The 16,130-nt window shown below is 38.0% G+C and overlaps 1 protein-coding gene across 1 annotated transcript in view; it reads right to left on the reverse strand.

The window, feature by feature from the left end:
* Positions 1 to 16,130, reverse strand: part of LOC117329802 (protein phosphatase 1 regulatory subunit 7-like) — a 33,930-nt gene that overhangs the window by 15,105 nt on the left and 2,695 nt on the right. Inside the window, exons 2-12 of the mRNA XM_033887957.1 lie at positions 14,103 to 14,971; positions 13,578 to 13,667; positions 12,767 to 12,838; positions 12,492 to 12,550; positions 10,670 to 10,722; positions 8,901 to 9,043; positions 8,404 to 8,559; positions 6,469 to 6,524; positions 4,236 to 4,359; positions 3,066 to 3,200; positions 2,063 to 2,126 (exon numbers count right to left, since the gene is read on the reverse strand). Of these exons, the coding sequence (XP_033743848.1) occupies positions 2,063 to 2,126; positions 3,066 to 3,200; positions 4,236 to 4,359; positions 6,469 to 6,524; positions 8,404 to 8,559; positions 8,901 to 9,043; positions 10,670 to 10,722; positions 12,492 to 12,550; positions 12,767 to 12,838; positions 13,578 to 13,667; positions 14,103 to 14,672 (1,522 nt within the window). The 5' untranslated portion in view covers positions 14,673 to 14,971. The remainder of the gene's footprint in view (positions 1 to 2,062; positions 2,127 to 3,065; positions 3,201 to 4,235; positions 4,360 to 6,468; positions 6,525 to 8,403; positions 8,560 to 8,900; positions 9,044 to 10,669; positions 10,723 to 12,491; positions 12,551 to 12,766; positions 12,839 to 13,577; positions 13,668 to 14,102; positions 14,972 to 16,130) is intronic.

Consider the following 16,130-nt stretch of genomic DNA (forward strand, 5'->3'; position numbering starts at 1 on the left):
GGCCATGAAGGTCTGACCAGCTCCTTACTCACAAGGTCATGAAGGTTTGACCAGCTCCTTACTCACAAGGCCATGAAGGTTTGACCAGCTCCTTACTCAGAAGGCCATGAAGGTCTGGCCAGCTCCTTACTCACAAGGCCATGAAGGTCTGACCAGCTCCTTACTCACAAGGCTATGAAGGTTTGACCAGCTCCTTACTCACAAGGCCAGGAAGGTTTGACCAGCCCCTTACATTGTACTCACAAGGCCATGAAGGTTTGACCAGCTCCTTACTCACATGGCCATGAAGGTCTGACCAGCTCCTTACTCACAAGGCCATTAAAGGTTTGACCAGCTCCTTACTCACAAGGCCATGAAGGTTTGACCAGCTCCTTACTCAGAAGGCCATGAAGGTCTGGCCAGCTCCTTACTCACAAGGCCATGAAGGTCTGACCAGCCCCTTACTCACAAGGCCATGAAGGTTTGACCAGCTCCTTACTCACAAGGCCATGAAGGTTTGACCAGCTCCTTACTCAGAAGGCCATGAAGGTCTGGCCAGCTCCTTACTCACAAGGCCATGAAGGTCTGACCAGCCCCTTACTCACAAGGCCATGAAGGTTTGACCAGCTCCTTACTCACAAGGCCAGGAAGGTTTGACCAGTTCCTTACTCACAAGGCCAGGAAGGTCTGACCAGCTCCTTACTCACAAGGCCAGGAAGGTTTGACCAGTTCCTTACTCACAAGGCCAGGAAGGTTTGACCAGTTCCTTACTCACAAGGCCAGGAAGGTTTGACCAGCTCCTTACTCACAAGGCCAGGAAGGTTTCCCCAGCCTCTAATTCACATAACCAGGAAGATTTGCCAGGCCTTTAACTCACAAGGAAAGGAAGGTTATCAAAGTCCCAAACTCACAAGGCCAGGAAGATTTGCCCAGCCCCTTTCTACTAAGGCCTAAGGAAGGTGAGCCCAGCCCATTACCCACTAGGCCTAGAAGGCTTGCACAGCCCCTTATCCACAAGGCCAGGAAGGTTTGCCCAGCCCCTGGTCCAAAGCCAGGAAGGTTTGCCCATCCCCTTACACACAAGGCCTGGAAGGTTTGCCCAGCCCCTTGTTCAAAAGGCCATAAAGGTTTGCCCAGCCCCTCACTCACAAAGCCAGGAAGGTTTGCCCAGCCCCTTACCCACAAGATCAGGAAAGTTTGCCCAGCCCCTTACTCACAAGGCCAGGAAGGTTTGCCCAGCCCCTTACTCACAATGCCAGGAAGGTTTTCCAAGTTTCCTACTCACACACAAGGCCAGGAAGGATTGCCCAGCCCCTTACACACAAGGCCAGGAAGGTTTGCCCAGTCCCTTACTCACACACAAGGCCAGGACGATTTGCCCAGCCCCTAATTCACAAGGCCAGGAAAATTTGCTCAGCCCCCTGCTTCAAAGCCAGGAAGGTTTGCTCAGCCCCTTACTCACAAGGCCAGGAAGGTTTGCCCAGCCCCTTACTCACAAGGCCAGGAAGGTTTGCCCAGCCCATTACTCACAAGGCCTAAGGAAGGTTTGCCCAGCCCCTTACTCACATGACCAGGAAGGTTTGCCCAGCCCATTACTCACAAGGCCTAAGGAAGGTTTGCCCAGCCCATTACTCACATGACCAGGCAGGTTTGCCCAGCCCCTTACTCACATGACCAGGAAGGTTTGCCCAGCCCCTTACTCACATGACCAGGAAGGTTTGCCCAGCCCCTTACTCACATGACCAGGAAGGTTTGCCCAGCCCCTTACTCACATGACCAGGCAGGTTTGCCCAGCCCATTCTGAACTTACCAGGGAAAGTTCAGGAGAGAGGGAAGAAAGTGAATTAGCCACATTTTGAAAAAGCAGGTATACCAAAACAATTGTAAACAAATTTCTGAAGTTACTGATACCTGTAATATGAAATTTGGTAGTTTGGTAGTTGATATCAAAATGTTTAATTGATCAACATCAATAGATTCCCGATTGCATGTTTTCATTTTTTCTTATCCAGAATCAAATTTCATCACAAAACGATTGCCCATTAGTTTTGTTAATGAAACAAAACTAACAGCGTATACTTACTGGTCGAGGCAGACATGGGTCTCATCAAAGGAGCACCTTTCTGAGCTGCTCTCTTCACATGGGCCTGAATAGATGTAAAAAGAAAAGCCTTGAGTAAGTTAGTTATGAAACATTGTAAAATCATAAGGTCAAAAGTATAACTACAGGATGGTGTATGTATGTCACTATAGATACCTACCAGTATGGTGTATGTCACTATGGATACCTACAGTATGGTGTATGTATGTCACTATGGATACCTACCAGTATGGTGTATGTATGTCACTATGGATACCTACAGTATGGTGTATGTATGTCACTATGGATACCTACCAGTATGGTGCATGGATGTCACTATGGATACCTACAGTATGGTGTATGTATGTTACTATGGATACCTACACTATGGTGTATGTATGTCACTATGGATACCTACCAGTATGGTGCATGTATGTCACTATGGATACCTACAGTATGGTGTATGTATGTCACTATGGGTACCTACAGTATGGTGTATGTATGTTACTATGGATACCTACCAGTATGGTGTATGTATGTCACTATGGATACCTACAGTATGGTGTATGTATGTCACTATGGATACCTACAGTATGGTGTATGTATGTCACTATGGATACCTACCAGTATGGTGTATGTATGTCACTATGGATACCTACCAGTATGGTGTATATATGTCACTATGGATACCTACCAGTATGGTGCAAGTATGTCACTATGGATACCTGCAGTATGATGTATGTATGTCACTATGGATACCTGCAGTATGATGTATGTATGTCACTATGGATACCTACCAGTATGATGTATGTATGTCACTATGGATACCTACAGTATGATGTATGTATGTCACTATGGATACCTACCAGTATGATGTATGTATGTCACTATGGATACCTACAGTATGATGTATGTATGTCACTATGGATACCTACCAGAATATTGTATGTTACTGTTACCATGGATACCTACGAGTATGGAATATGTATGTCACCATGATACCTACCCCATCCAAAATCTCAAGGTTTGGGAGAATAACTTGAATCTCTGCCATATAATGGCCATGAGGTCCATCAGGATCAGAGAATGGATTTCCAGCAATGAAGAGTTCGGCTAGCTCACTTAACTCCTCCAGTTGATACTGGAAAAGTAATCAACAACAATTTTAATTGATCATCTTATTCAAATTAACAGAATGTCATCTTTCAAATTGGTTGATGAGGAAAATATTTTATTTTGATAAGAGGGAAATGATGATTTAACATACACTAGCACCCAATAAAACTGCCAACATGTACAAGTATCCTTAGTGAATTCTATATTAATGATGAACATCTAGATAAATGTATGCTATTTCCAGAAGAAACAAAATTAATGACTGATGAACAAATTACAGATATTGTGTCATAGAAGTAAAATTAACAAGGAGATTGATGTGATTCTTTATGTTATAAAAAAGGAAGAAGTTAAGACCTTTCTTTGTCTGTAGAGCTAATTATTGTAATAACAATAGACGACAATATGGTACTCTACAGTGTATATATATACTGTATGATGTTATAAGTGAATGATCCAGTTAGACAGATCTCTTTCTCAGGGCTTGTTGGGGCCAATAATGGGCCCTATTCCAATTTGAAATTATTTCATATTTAAGCCAATATCCAGCAGTGTACACCTGAACATTTCCTTCACAATGCCCATATTTTCTTCCCAAAATGAGACAAAAAGGCTCCATCCCAAACCTGTGAAAAAGTCTAGCTGATGGGACCATTCCAACATCTGTAACTTCTGTCCCAAGGATTAACTTCAGAAAGGACACAACGTTAAGTGTGATTAAACCTTCACAAACTCTCTCAGATTTTTGATAGAATTCATACAATATCATAGTGTATGGATGTTGCTATGGATAAGAATAAAGTTAGTATCACTAAGCACATTGACTAGATATAGATTCTAATCCTCCCATTGACTAGATATAGATTCTAATCCTCCCAATCTGATCAAAATCCATTAAAGAGTATACTGATTTGTTTGTGGACATTCACCTTAATAATATTAAGAGTTCACACACTAAGCTGAATGCTGCTAGTTATAACCACTGTCCAGGTTTGACCCATTCCAATGATTCCTGAGTATGTCAATGACAGTATAAATGAAGAGCTACAGATATACTTACCACCTCATCGAAATCCTCGATACAGCTAGCCGTGATGTTGAGGATCTCTAATTTAGGGAAATTGGTGGGAAAGTAGGAGAGTTCTGTGAGCTTGTTCTCCGCGGCGTGGATTTCTTGTATTGACCTGAATTATGTACATTTTGATATAAAGGGAGCATTTCAAATGATATATTTCTACATTAAATTAAAATGGATAAAGATAAGGGCTCTGCTAAAATAAATTTCATAAATCTCATAAAATAACAAGATTTCTCAACCATAGAGGACTTTTATTGGTTTTGTATAAGTTTCATACTTTTTTCTTCTTTTACATTTTCTTAAGTTCATACAATTGTATTTGAAATAGTCTTTTTTGAAATAGCAATGACATTCAATTTATTTGCTAAGAATAGAATGATTATGACAAAATTCTCAATGGAAACCTGTGGCCATCAGGCAAAGTATATCATAAAGTGTAACAAAGATAGATTGGTATGCCAAAATTCATAAGGGCCAATGGTGACCATTTTGAATGGTCAATCATGCTCATGAAGATTTATTCATGTACAACTAGCACTAAAACTGAATAAGTCTATAAACAAGAGCATCACATCAAAAGAATTTGTGTAATAGGAGTGACAAAACACAAATTCTAAAAGTGTAGCTCTTAGCTGGTGACCATCTTAAATATCCGATCTGGCCCAAAATGTAGCATGAACAACAAGACCCCATACTAAATATATCCATCAATATTCAAGATGATCCACTGTGTGGTTCTCTATATACAGTATCAGAGAAAGAGAGTCACCATACCCTGACTTATATGTACAGTATCAGAGAAAGAGAGTCACCATACCTGGACTTATATGTACAGTATCAGAGAAAGTCACCATACCTGGAGTTATGTGTACAGTATCAGAGAAAGTCACCATACCTGGACTTATATGTACAGTATCAGAGAAAGAGAGTCACCATACCTGGACTTATATGTACAGTATCAGAGAAAGAGAGTCACCATACCTGGACTTATATGTACAGTATCAGAGAAAGTCACCATACCTGGCCTTATATGTACAGTATCAGAGAAAGAGAGTCACCATACCTGGAGTTATATGTACAGTATCAGAGAAAGTCACCATACCTGGACTTATATGTACTGTATCAGAGAAAGAGAGTCACCATACCTGGAGTTATATGTACAGTATCAGAGAAAGTCACCATACCTGGACTTATATGTACAGTATCAGAGAGAGTCACCATACCTGGACTTATATGTACAGTATCAGAGAAAGAGAGTCACCATACCTGGACTTATATGTACAGTATCAGAGAAAGAGAGTCACCATACCTGGACTTATATGTACAGTATCAGAGAAAGAGAGTCACCATACCTGGACTTATATGTACAGTATCAGAGAAAGAGAGTCACCATACCTGGACTTATATGTACAGTATCAGAGAGAGTCACCATACCTGGAGTTATATGTACAGTATCAGAGAAAGTCACCATACCTGGACTTATATGTACTGTATCAGAGAAAGAGAGTCACCATACCTGGAGTTATATGTACAGTATCAGAGAAAGTCACCATACCTGGACTTATATGTACAGTATCAGAGAGAGTCACCATACCTGGACTTATATGTACAGTATCAGAGAAAGAGAGTCACCATACCTGGACTTATATGTACAGTATCAGAGAAAGAGAGTCACCATACCTGGACTTATATGTACAGTATCAGAGAAAGAGAGTCACCATACCTGGACTTATATGTACAGTATCAGAGAAAGAGAGTCACCATACCTGGACTTATATGTACAGTATCAGAGAGAGTCACCATACCTGGACTTATATGTACAGTATCAGAGAAAGTCACCATACCTGGACTTATATGTACAGTATCAGAGAAAGAGAGTCACCATACCTGGACTTATATGTACAGTATCAGAGAAAGTCACCATACCTGGACTTATATGTACAGTATCAGAGAAAGAGAGTCACCATACCTGGACTTATATGTACAGTATCAGAGAAAGAGAGTCACCATACCTGGACTTATATGTACAGTATCAGAGAGAGTCACCATACCTGGACTTATATGTACAGTATCAGAGAAAGAGAGTCACCATACCTGGACTTATATGTACAGTATCAGAGAGAGTCACCATACCTGGACTTATATGTACAGTATCAGAGAAAGTCACCATACCTGGACTTATATGTACAGTATCAGAGAAAGAGAGTCACCATACCTGGACTTTCCAAGACCTTTCAATGAGGCTAGTTGATTAGTTCCAAGATTAACTATCTGGAAAATAAATAGAAACACTTAAAAATAACAGTGAATTAGATAAAGACTACATTAACATTGATATCAGAATGCTACTTCCTACTGATCCTACAGCACACATGCCTGATATCATTGTAAACATATTTTTAGATATATCCCACAGTATATTTTCAAATGAGCATATAAATGATATTCTCAGATAATTTATATTGTATGTTGCAGTCTCCAGTAAACTTGATGTTAATCTGGGGACAAAGGATTTGGTGATATGTTCAAGATCACATGACAATATTTTGTGGTGCCATGTTGACCAAGATACATCAACAATGGACATTGACACCACATACACAGCTGTGCTTCAATCATTTAAATGATTATGATTTCAGAAAAGTTTTCCAGTAAATAAAGGTAGGAAACAAACCTATATAGCTTGATAAAGCAGTTAAATAAGCCCCAGGTCATGTTAATACTTAATTAGGTGTGCTGGAAAGGTTCAACCAAGTATCATAAAACCTGGACGTGTGTGAGGGGAGGCAACTTGTGGTAATCTAATTACATAATGGAACAGGAACAGTTTCTTCAATAAAAATTTGGATTTATTCATCCTCATTAAAATGATAAAAATTTTGAATATTTCAGGGTAACATTGTATACCGAACCTTGAGGTCAAGCATCACCTGAAGTCCCCAACACCAAACTTATATTAGCATAAGTATACATGTATATTGGTATGTATTAGTATGGGGCAAAGAAGTAATTCAAACAGTGTGGACAATGAGGCTTGTTAAATTTTCGAGGCAATCCGCCCCTTTATCAAAACACAAAAAATACAAATACAATCACATAATATATATAAGAAGTACTGGAAATACAATAAAATACAATAAGAATAATGTTTTAGTAACTGGAGAAACAACAATGAACCCTTCGGCAAACGTGGGCCGAAGGCGGATACTAGCGTGACTGTATCATGTTCAACACTAGAACGCTATGCGACCAACGGCAGAGATATTTTGAATTCCCCCGCACGTGAAAGTATATCAAAGAGTTCAAAGACGATTCGTCCCTGTATATACTAACCTGTACGTTGGTCAATATTTCACTAACCTGTATATTGGTCAGTATTTCAGTATTTCACTAACCTGTACATTGGCCAGTATTTCACTAATCTGTATGTTTACCAGTATTTCACTAATCTGTACATTTACCAGTATTTCACTAACCTGTACATTGGCCAGTATTTCAGTAACCTGTACATTGGTCAGTTTTTCGCTAACATGGAGATTGGTCAGTATTTCACTAACCTGTACGATGGTCAGTATTTCACTAACCTGTACGATGGTCAGTATTTCACTAAGCTGTACGATGGTCAGTTTTTCACTTATATGGACATTCGCCAGTATTTCACTAAGCTGTACGATGGTCAGTTTTTCACTTATATGGACATTCGCCAGTATTTCACTAACCTGTACAATGGTCAGTATTTCACTAACCTGTACATTGGTCAGTATTTCACTAAGCTGTACAATGGTCAGTATTTCACTAACCTGTACAATGGTCAGTTTTTCACTTATATGGACATTCGCCAGTATTTCACAAACCTGTACAATGGTCAGTATTTCACTAACCTGTATATTGGTCAGTATTTCACTAACCTGTACATTGGTCAGTATTTCACTAACCTGTACGATGGTCAGTATTCCACTAACCTTAACTTTGTCAGTATTCCACTAACCTGTACCTTTGTCACTATTTCACTGACCTGTACCTTTGTCCGTATTTCACTGACCCGTACCTTTGTCAGTTTGTCACTAACCTGTACATTGGTCAGTATTTCACTAACATATAGATTTGTCAGTATTCCACTAACATATAGATTTGTCAGTATTCCACTAACCTGTAAGTTTGGAAGACCTCGCAGTCCACTGATGTCTGTCAGTTTGTTATGAGACAAGTCCACTTCCTGTAACCGTTTACAGCGAGACAGATCCACACTGCGCAGCCTGTTACCAGCTGCCAACAACTCTTCAAGATGAGGAAGGTAGTTCAGTGCCTACAGGAAAATTCAAAGTCATTCTCTAGATATTAACAGTAAACAGAATGTATGTAAAAATAGAGTATGATGTTGTCTGTATGACTTACTGTTACATATCATATCTCATTCAAAACAACCAAAAGAATTCTTGTAAAATTAAGATGAGAAGAACTTTTCAATCCTCAGATCACACAGATGAAATGTAGTAGGAGTGTCATTTAAAGAAAGAAATCAGCATTTTGTCGAGGAAAATAGGAAATATGAATTTGATTTCAGAAGGTTAATTAGCTGAAGATCAACAGAATAAATGGAAAGTAGCCAGTAGACTGACAAATATGACTTAATACATATAAACTTACTGATACGTTGTCCAGTAAATTGAAACTGATGTCAAGTGTGGTCAGCTGGGAACAGCATGAAAGCTCTGCTGCCTCTAACTTCAGTAAGCGATTACAGTCAATACGTAAGTGTTTAAGCTTAGATAAACCGCTCAATCCTTTACCTATATAGAAACAAACAAAATGTGGTCAAACTGTTACCTACATTCACAAACAACAGATGGTCAAAGCTTTACCTACATCCATAAACAACAGGCAATCAGACCTTTACCTACATCCACAAACAACAGGTCGTCAAATCGCTACCTACATCCACAAACAACAGGCAATCAGACCTTTATCTATACATCCACAAACAACAGGTGTTCATACCTTTACCTACATCCACAAACAACAGGCAATCATACCTTTACCAACATCCACAAACAACAGGTGGTCAAATTGTTACCTACATCCACAAACAACAGGCAATCATACCTTTACCAACATCCACAAACAACAGGTGGTCAAATTGTTACCATCATCCACAAACAACAGGTAACCAGACCTTTATCTACATCCACAAGCAACAGGTGGTCAAATTGTTACCATCATCCACAAGCAACAGGTGTTCAGACCTTTACCTACATCCCCAAACAACAGATGGTCAAAGCTTTACCTACATCCATAAACAACAGGCAATCAGACCTTTACCTACATCCACAAACAACAGGTCGTCAAATCGCTACCTACATCCACAAACAACAGGCAATCAGACCTTTATCTATACATCCACAAACAACAGGTGTTCAGACCTTTACCAACATTCACAAACAACAGGCAATCAGACCTTTACCTACATCCACAAACAACAGGTGTTCAGACCTTTACCTACATCCACAAACAACAGGTGTTCAGACCTTTACCTACATCCACAAACAACAGGTGTTCAGACCTTTACCAACGTTCACAAACAACATATCAGGGCATCCAGTAGACCCTTGAGTATGTTTTTGACTCCCCAAATTGAGATCTGACTCTTGGGTTTGAAGGGACATGTCTATTTGACATATTTTTTGACCCTTCAGATTTCTCAGAAATAGTGATTTGACTTCTGAAATTGCTAAAAGTCAAGGGTCAACTGGATGCCCTGCATATGGTCAAACCTTTACCTACATCCACAAACATCAGGTGTTCAGACCTTTACCAACATTCACAAACAACAGATGGTCAAACTTTTACCGACATTCACAACCAATAGGTGAGCAAATCTTTATCTAGATAGAATAGATAGTTTACACATCTTCTCATTAACCATTGTTTTAGAATGCAATTCCGTGTAATGTTACTAAACTTTGTTTTTAAACACACATTATATGAAATATAGGGTGTTGGACTGAAGATTCCCACAATAATACTGTGATGTGATTACAGATAGATTCATACACATCTTAGAATTCCTTTTGCTTTGTGATGCCACCAATGAAAAAGCCCATATTTTAGTTAACAGCATGAAAAATCTATTCACAAATATCTGCACAAAGTCTGAGGAAAATTAGGATTGTTTTTGTTTGATATAAAAGTTATGAAAGTCTTTACACTGTGCAATTTTTTATTCTAGTCCACCCACAAAACTAACTAAAGTGAAAAAGTCCAAAAAGATTCATTACATCAAGTGACATTAAGCAAACATTAATTTAGGTTCTCCAAGTATACTATATAAACATATAACCTACTCATTATCACCACAACAAAACAATGGTGTGAGACCTTCAACACTATCACTTGTGGAAAACTTCGGTAAAACTCACCTATCTGTCGAATTTTATTATGTTGCAGCTGTAGGATACTGAGTTCCTTACATCTGAAATAAAACAAAGCAGCTATATACATGTAGGTAGTCATCAGTCAGTACTAACACACAAATCCTAAACCTTTATGTTGATTATTCATACCAGATATTGATATAGTTTCCCTACCACAAGGGGAGGTAAAACAGCTAAGGAAACTATAAGACCATCTCAAGTCCTACGGTGAGAAAACGGAAAACATAATTAAACACTTTCGGATACTATAATAGACAATCATGTAGTTTGTAATAGATACATAATGGGTACGAGTGATGTATCGGATATATCACACGAGTGCGTAGCACGAGTGTGATATATGCGATACGTCACGAGTACCCATTTTGTATCTGTTTTATCCAATGACAGCCGAGGTTTTGTCACCCACGTGCCTAGGGGTGGAGCTATAAAATTGATCAGAACCTGTCACTGTGATATGTTTCCCGCCAATTTCTGACACGTTTTGTTTTCTGTCACAGTAGCCCATTCATTTCTAGTGAGACTGTCAACCATGACGGATCAGGTACTGATCACTGATGTCGATGTGTTCACTGACCTCGACGATATAACATTATCACAGGCCGTAGACAAGTATGAGTATGAACTGGAAGATAGTGACACGGTAGCTACTGACATTGGATTATTTGATACCAAGGAATTAACTCAACCAATTGGTGTAAATAAACTGAATGGTAATGTGAAAAACATGTGAAAGACTGCAGGATTCGAGGGAAATTACACAAACCGCTCCGGAAAGAGGACCTGCGCTACTTCCCTTTACCAAGCAGGTAAGTCTAAAATCATATCGTTTGAACAAATTGTGAAATGACATATTTTTCGTAAATTTCGACGCTGACAATGTCACAAAATCCTTTCAAAATCTGTGAAATTATTTAAATACATCGATGAATCGGTTAATCGGTATTTTTAGCCAAGCGTCCTGTTATCATTTTCATCACTATTTTGTTTATGATAGGATTTTTGTGCAACGAAAGTATATTGTTACATTTGGCGTAATCTGTATAACCATTTTTTTTAAATGACTGAAATTTTATAATATGTATCATGTAATGTATGCGTTTTTTTTACTGATCTGTTAAAAATATATATTCTACTTAATAAAATATGAACAGGATTTTATATTCTGTTTTGTCAGGTTTTGATGAACAACTCATTATGGACAGAACGGTACATCGCAGCAGGGCTGTACGTGCATACAAGGTGAAGAAAGAAGACAGAAAAAATTTAAACGGCACTCGTATTTCATTAAATTTTGTTTGAAATGCATTTCCTGTCTTTGTTCGATCATTTGTCACGCCTACATTTGAAATTGGCCCCGCCTCAAGACTGAGGCATGGACCAATCAGAAATGCCATGTGATATTTCAGATATCACATATGTGATATTTGAAATATCACATAGTATGCAATATAACGCCAACAAAAGATCAAAGAAAAACCGAGGCGTCATTGGATAACTTTGGGGCAGAGGCCTCCATTTACAATACAGCATACATGTAAGTTGTTATACTGTACAACCTTGTCACCACCCCACAACCCTTAGTTGTTACACTGTACAACATTATCACCACCACACAACCATTAGTTGTTACACTGTACAACCTTGTCACCACCCCACAACACTTAGTTGTTATACTGTACAACCTTGTCACCACCCCACAACCCTTAGTTGTTATACTCTACAACCTTGTCACCACCCCACAACCCTTAGTTGTTATACTCTACAACCTTGTCACCACCCCACAACACTTAGTTGTCATTCTTACCCTCTTAGTCTTTCTACCACCCTCAGTCTGTTGTCATAAAGTTTGAGTTCTCGTAGATCCTGTAAAAATTAAACCAACAATTAAAAGAAATCAAATCATTACTCAACTTTTTACATTGCAAAATCTTCCAATATTGATAGAAATTAGAATGTAGAATATAGACACATGATTCTTAACCATTCAAAATTGAGTGACAGATGTCAAACTGATTCAATAAAGCTATATTTTTCCTGAATAATATTATTTTAATCTAAAATTAAATCTATAAAACTTACCGAGTTTGGCTCCAAGTTTTCTATTTTCTCAATGAAGTTGCATGATAGATCTAGTACCCTCACTTTGGTAAACTGGAATGAGGAATTTTGATTACTAAAAATTCCAAACATTACCCTCTAGGGAATGAATATCTCTTTATGCTTGTATAAATTTCATTTTACAAAGTACTGTAAAGTAATTGTTGTAGCCAACTTCAAAACTGGAAAAATGTTCAAATGATATGTTACCTGGAAGCCAAAATATTCTGATGATCATTAAATATACAATGTATGTTAAAGATGCTATAGCACCAACAGTGTATACACTGCTTGTCATAGAATAGCATAAAAACTCTCCCAATGTTTAAAACAGAAATATATCTAATTAACACCAACAAATAAAAATAAACATAACGAGGGCATCATATAGTTTATCACCAAGTTGGCGGAGATTTACAAACTAAATATAGAGGCAGATTATGACCAAATCTTCGGGATGCCATTGATTGTTTGTTCACACTGACTTCAAAAGATAAGATAAGCTCAAACTTTTGGAGGATAGTGATAGTGTCAACTATGTAACTTTGCTATTGTATAAAAATTTACAACAGTCTATTGCTTTTTTCAGTAGGTCCTGACTATTGTTTTGTCAGTGAATTAATGTAGTATCGTTGGATACTTTCCAGCAGGCAAACACAATACCTATTGTTCCTGAGGCAACTGGCTGATCCAGGGATTTCATCATGTTACTTTGAAACTTGTTAATTGTATAATTAATTTCTAATATTTAAGAAACAAAAGAAGAAAGCATGATCAGTAAAACGCAGCTTACCTTTTCTAAATTAGAGATGGCAGTCAAATCTGTAGCATGGAGATTGATCTCATAAACTTTTTCAAAGTCTTTTTCATGATTCTGCTCAAGCTGTAATTTACAATAAGATTTTCATTGTTTTCTTTTATTGTTTTATTCATTCCACTCTACACAAACTGATTATTTTTAATGAACATTCAGTTTTTAATTAACAAACAAATGGTGCAAGGACTTATTAACGCTCATCTATAGAGTTCTATTTTGAAAGATAAAAACCTGTTATTTACGTATTCTGACCACTTGAACTTTGCATACCAGTTTATAACCCATATACCACAGTAAATAGGTAGTGTGTATATATAGATTACATTGGTTTTCTATACATTTAATGCTAATACTAACAAGTATTATTTCTTTTAACATGTACAAATTTCCCCCAAAGAATGAAATATCTTCTAATCTACACTACATTATCAAACCTAGTCCATAAATGATACAATCTATCAGACTTGGTTACTTTACTGATCAATGATCAAACCAACTTACAATTTCAGTTGGCTCAATAAGCCTAGAAGGTTTTGGAACTTCTGAAAACTCTGCGCTCTGGCTTATCTCTGACTCCAAGGTATCGCTGTATGTACTCCTTGTGCTGCTTAAGGCACTGCTTCTCCCACTACCCGAAGCACTTCCTCTTCGCGTACCACTGCTAGGGGCACTTCTTCTATCAGTGCCACTGTGGGCACCACTACTTCTATCAGTACCACTGCGGGAAGCACCAGGTCTCCGGCTAGATGCATGTCTACCACTGCTAGGCCTTCCACTACTGGGAAAATCACTTCTTTCCTTATCAGTAGTAGAAATACCACCCCTCATGTCCAGAACACCACTTCTATTACCAGAAACACCAGACCTGTTGCCTCCTTGGACACCTCTGTGACCACTTCTGGGTACACCAATTTGATTACTGCTTCTAGAGATTCCATTAGTCCTTTCATTAGTGCTAGCTTTTCTGTTTATAGAGGAACCACCTCTTGTAGTGTCCTCAGGAAAACCACTTCTACTCATAATACTGTTAGGAGCACCACTTCTACTTCCACTGGAAGTACCACTGTCCATAGTTGTTAGTTTTCCTGTAGAGTTCCTTTTGACCAGTTTACTTGTTGGCCCTATCCCCTCTTGGTACTCCCTCGAGATCAGTGGTAAACATTCGGCCAACTAAAGGGTCGGCTGTACTTTTCAATTTCTGTCCCTTTTTTGGAACATCTATGAACTGAATATCACACTCGGAACTTCCATCCAAAATGTTGTCCTGGTTGCTGGTGAGGTCCTGTGTTGGGCATGATCTACTCTGGGACAGTGGACTTGGACCAGCACCCATATCATGTCGTACTATTACTGGCTTGCTGTGACCTGAACTGGAAATTTCAGAAAAACAAAATTTATGACTACTGATAATAAATTTTATAAAAACTACACAGGATTAAGTTTACTGATGAAAAACTACATGTAATATACATGTATGACCTATATATGAATCTATACCAATAAAAATACAACAGGTAGCAGTGTACAGTAAAAATGCCAAATTCTGAAAAATATGGCACATGCTTTAGATATGTAAACATTGCCAGTTAACCTTACATATAACCTCTAATAAAGTATATATATTTGAAATCTGTACAACATTTGCAATTTTAATAGAGCTCTGAAGGATAAGTAAACTGATATTTTCTGTGATTTTTAGAGCTGTGAATACCATGGTAACAGCTTAAAAAATTCTCAAAAATTGCAAAATATTATGATATTTGACCCAAAATGGCACAATTCTCTACACAATTTTTTTTCTGAGACCTATTTAAAATTAAATATCTCTATCCCAAAGACAGAATTAATCTTGTTTGGACATATGTTGTAAATTAAGTTTTTCCGCTATCTTACCTTTTCTGTGGGCTTCCATTTTGCGCTGTAGGCCAAACTAAATTTCCTGTGTAAACACACGTTCGGAAAATCCGGATATTTAAAATCCGGAACCAATTTATTGATTTTTGTTTTAATAAATGTGAAGCCTGTATGTACTACTTCATACTGGATATACCAATTATAGTGTACATTTATTTTTTCATTTTTTATACATATCATAATACAGGAGTTATTTGCTTAACAAAAAAATTGCCCATGGCCAGGCTGTCTTACTGTGGTGTGCTACCTTATACATCACTTTTGTTAATTCTAATTTTACTAAAAAGCCCATGAATGTCTAGAATATGTTCCGACGAACAAAATGACATATCGGGTTACTGTGTATCTTTAATAGTCACCGAGTATTGCTGATTTCCCTGAGAGGTGTATTTTGACAACTTTTTCTCCCAATCCAGTAATAAGGGGAGGTAATTTTGAAGATGAAAACTCCCATAATTCTGTATATCTCTTGAATAAAGTTGTGTTTTGAGTTGAATGTGGTACTTTGAGTCTCTGTGCATGTAATCAAGCAAAAAATACTATACAACTATCAAATTTAGCCTTGTAATATGACGTCATAGTTACCATGACGTCATCAGTAACTATGACGTCATC

The sequence above is a fragment of the Pecten maximus genome, chromosome 1, assembly GCF_902652985.1.
Source record: "Pecten maximus chromosome 1, xPecMax1.1, whole genome shotgun sequence".
Lineage (NCBI taxonomy): Eukaryota > Metazoa > Mollusca > Bivalvia > Pectinida > Pectinidae > Pecten > Pecten maximus.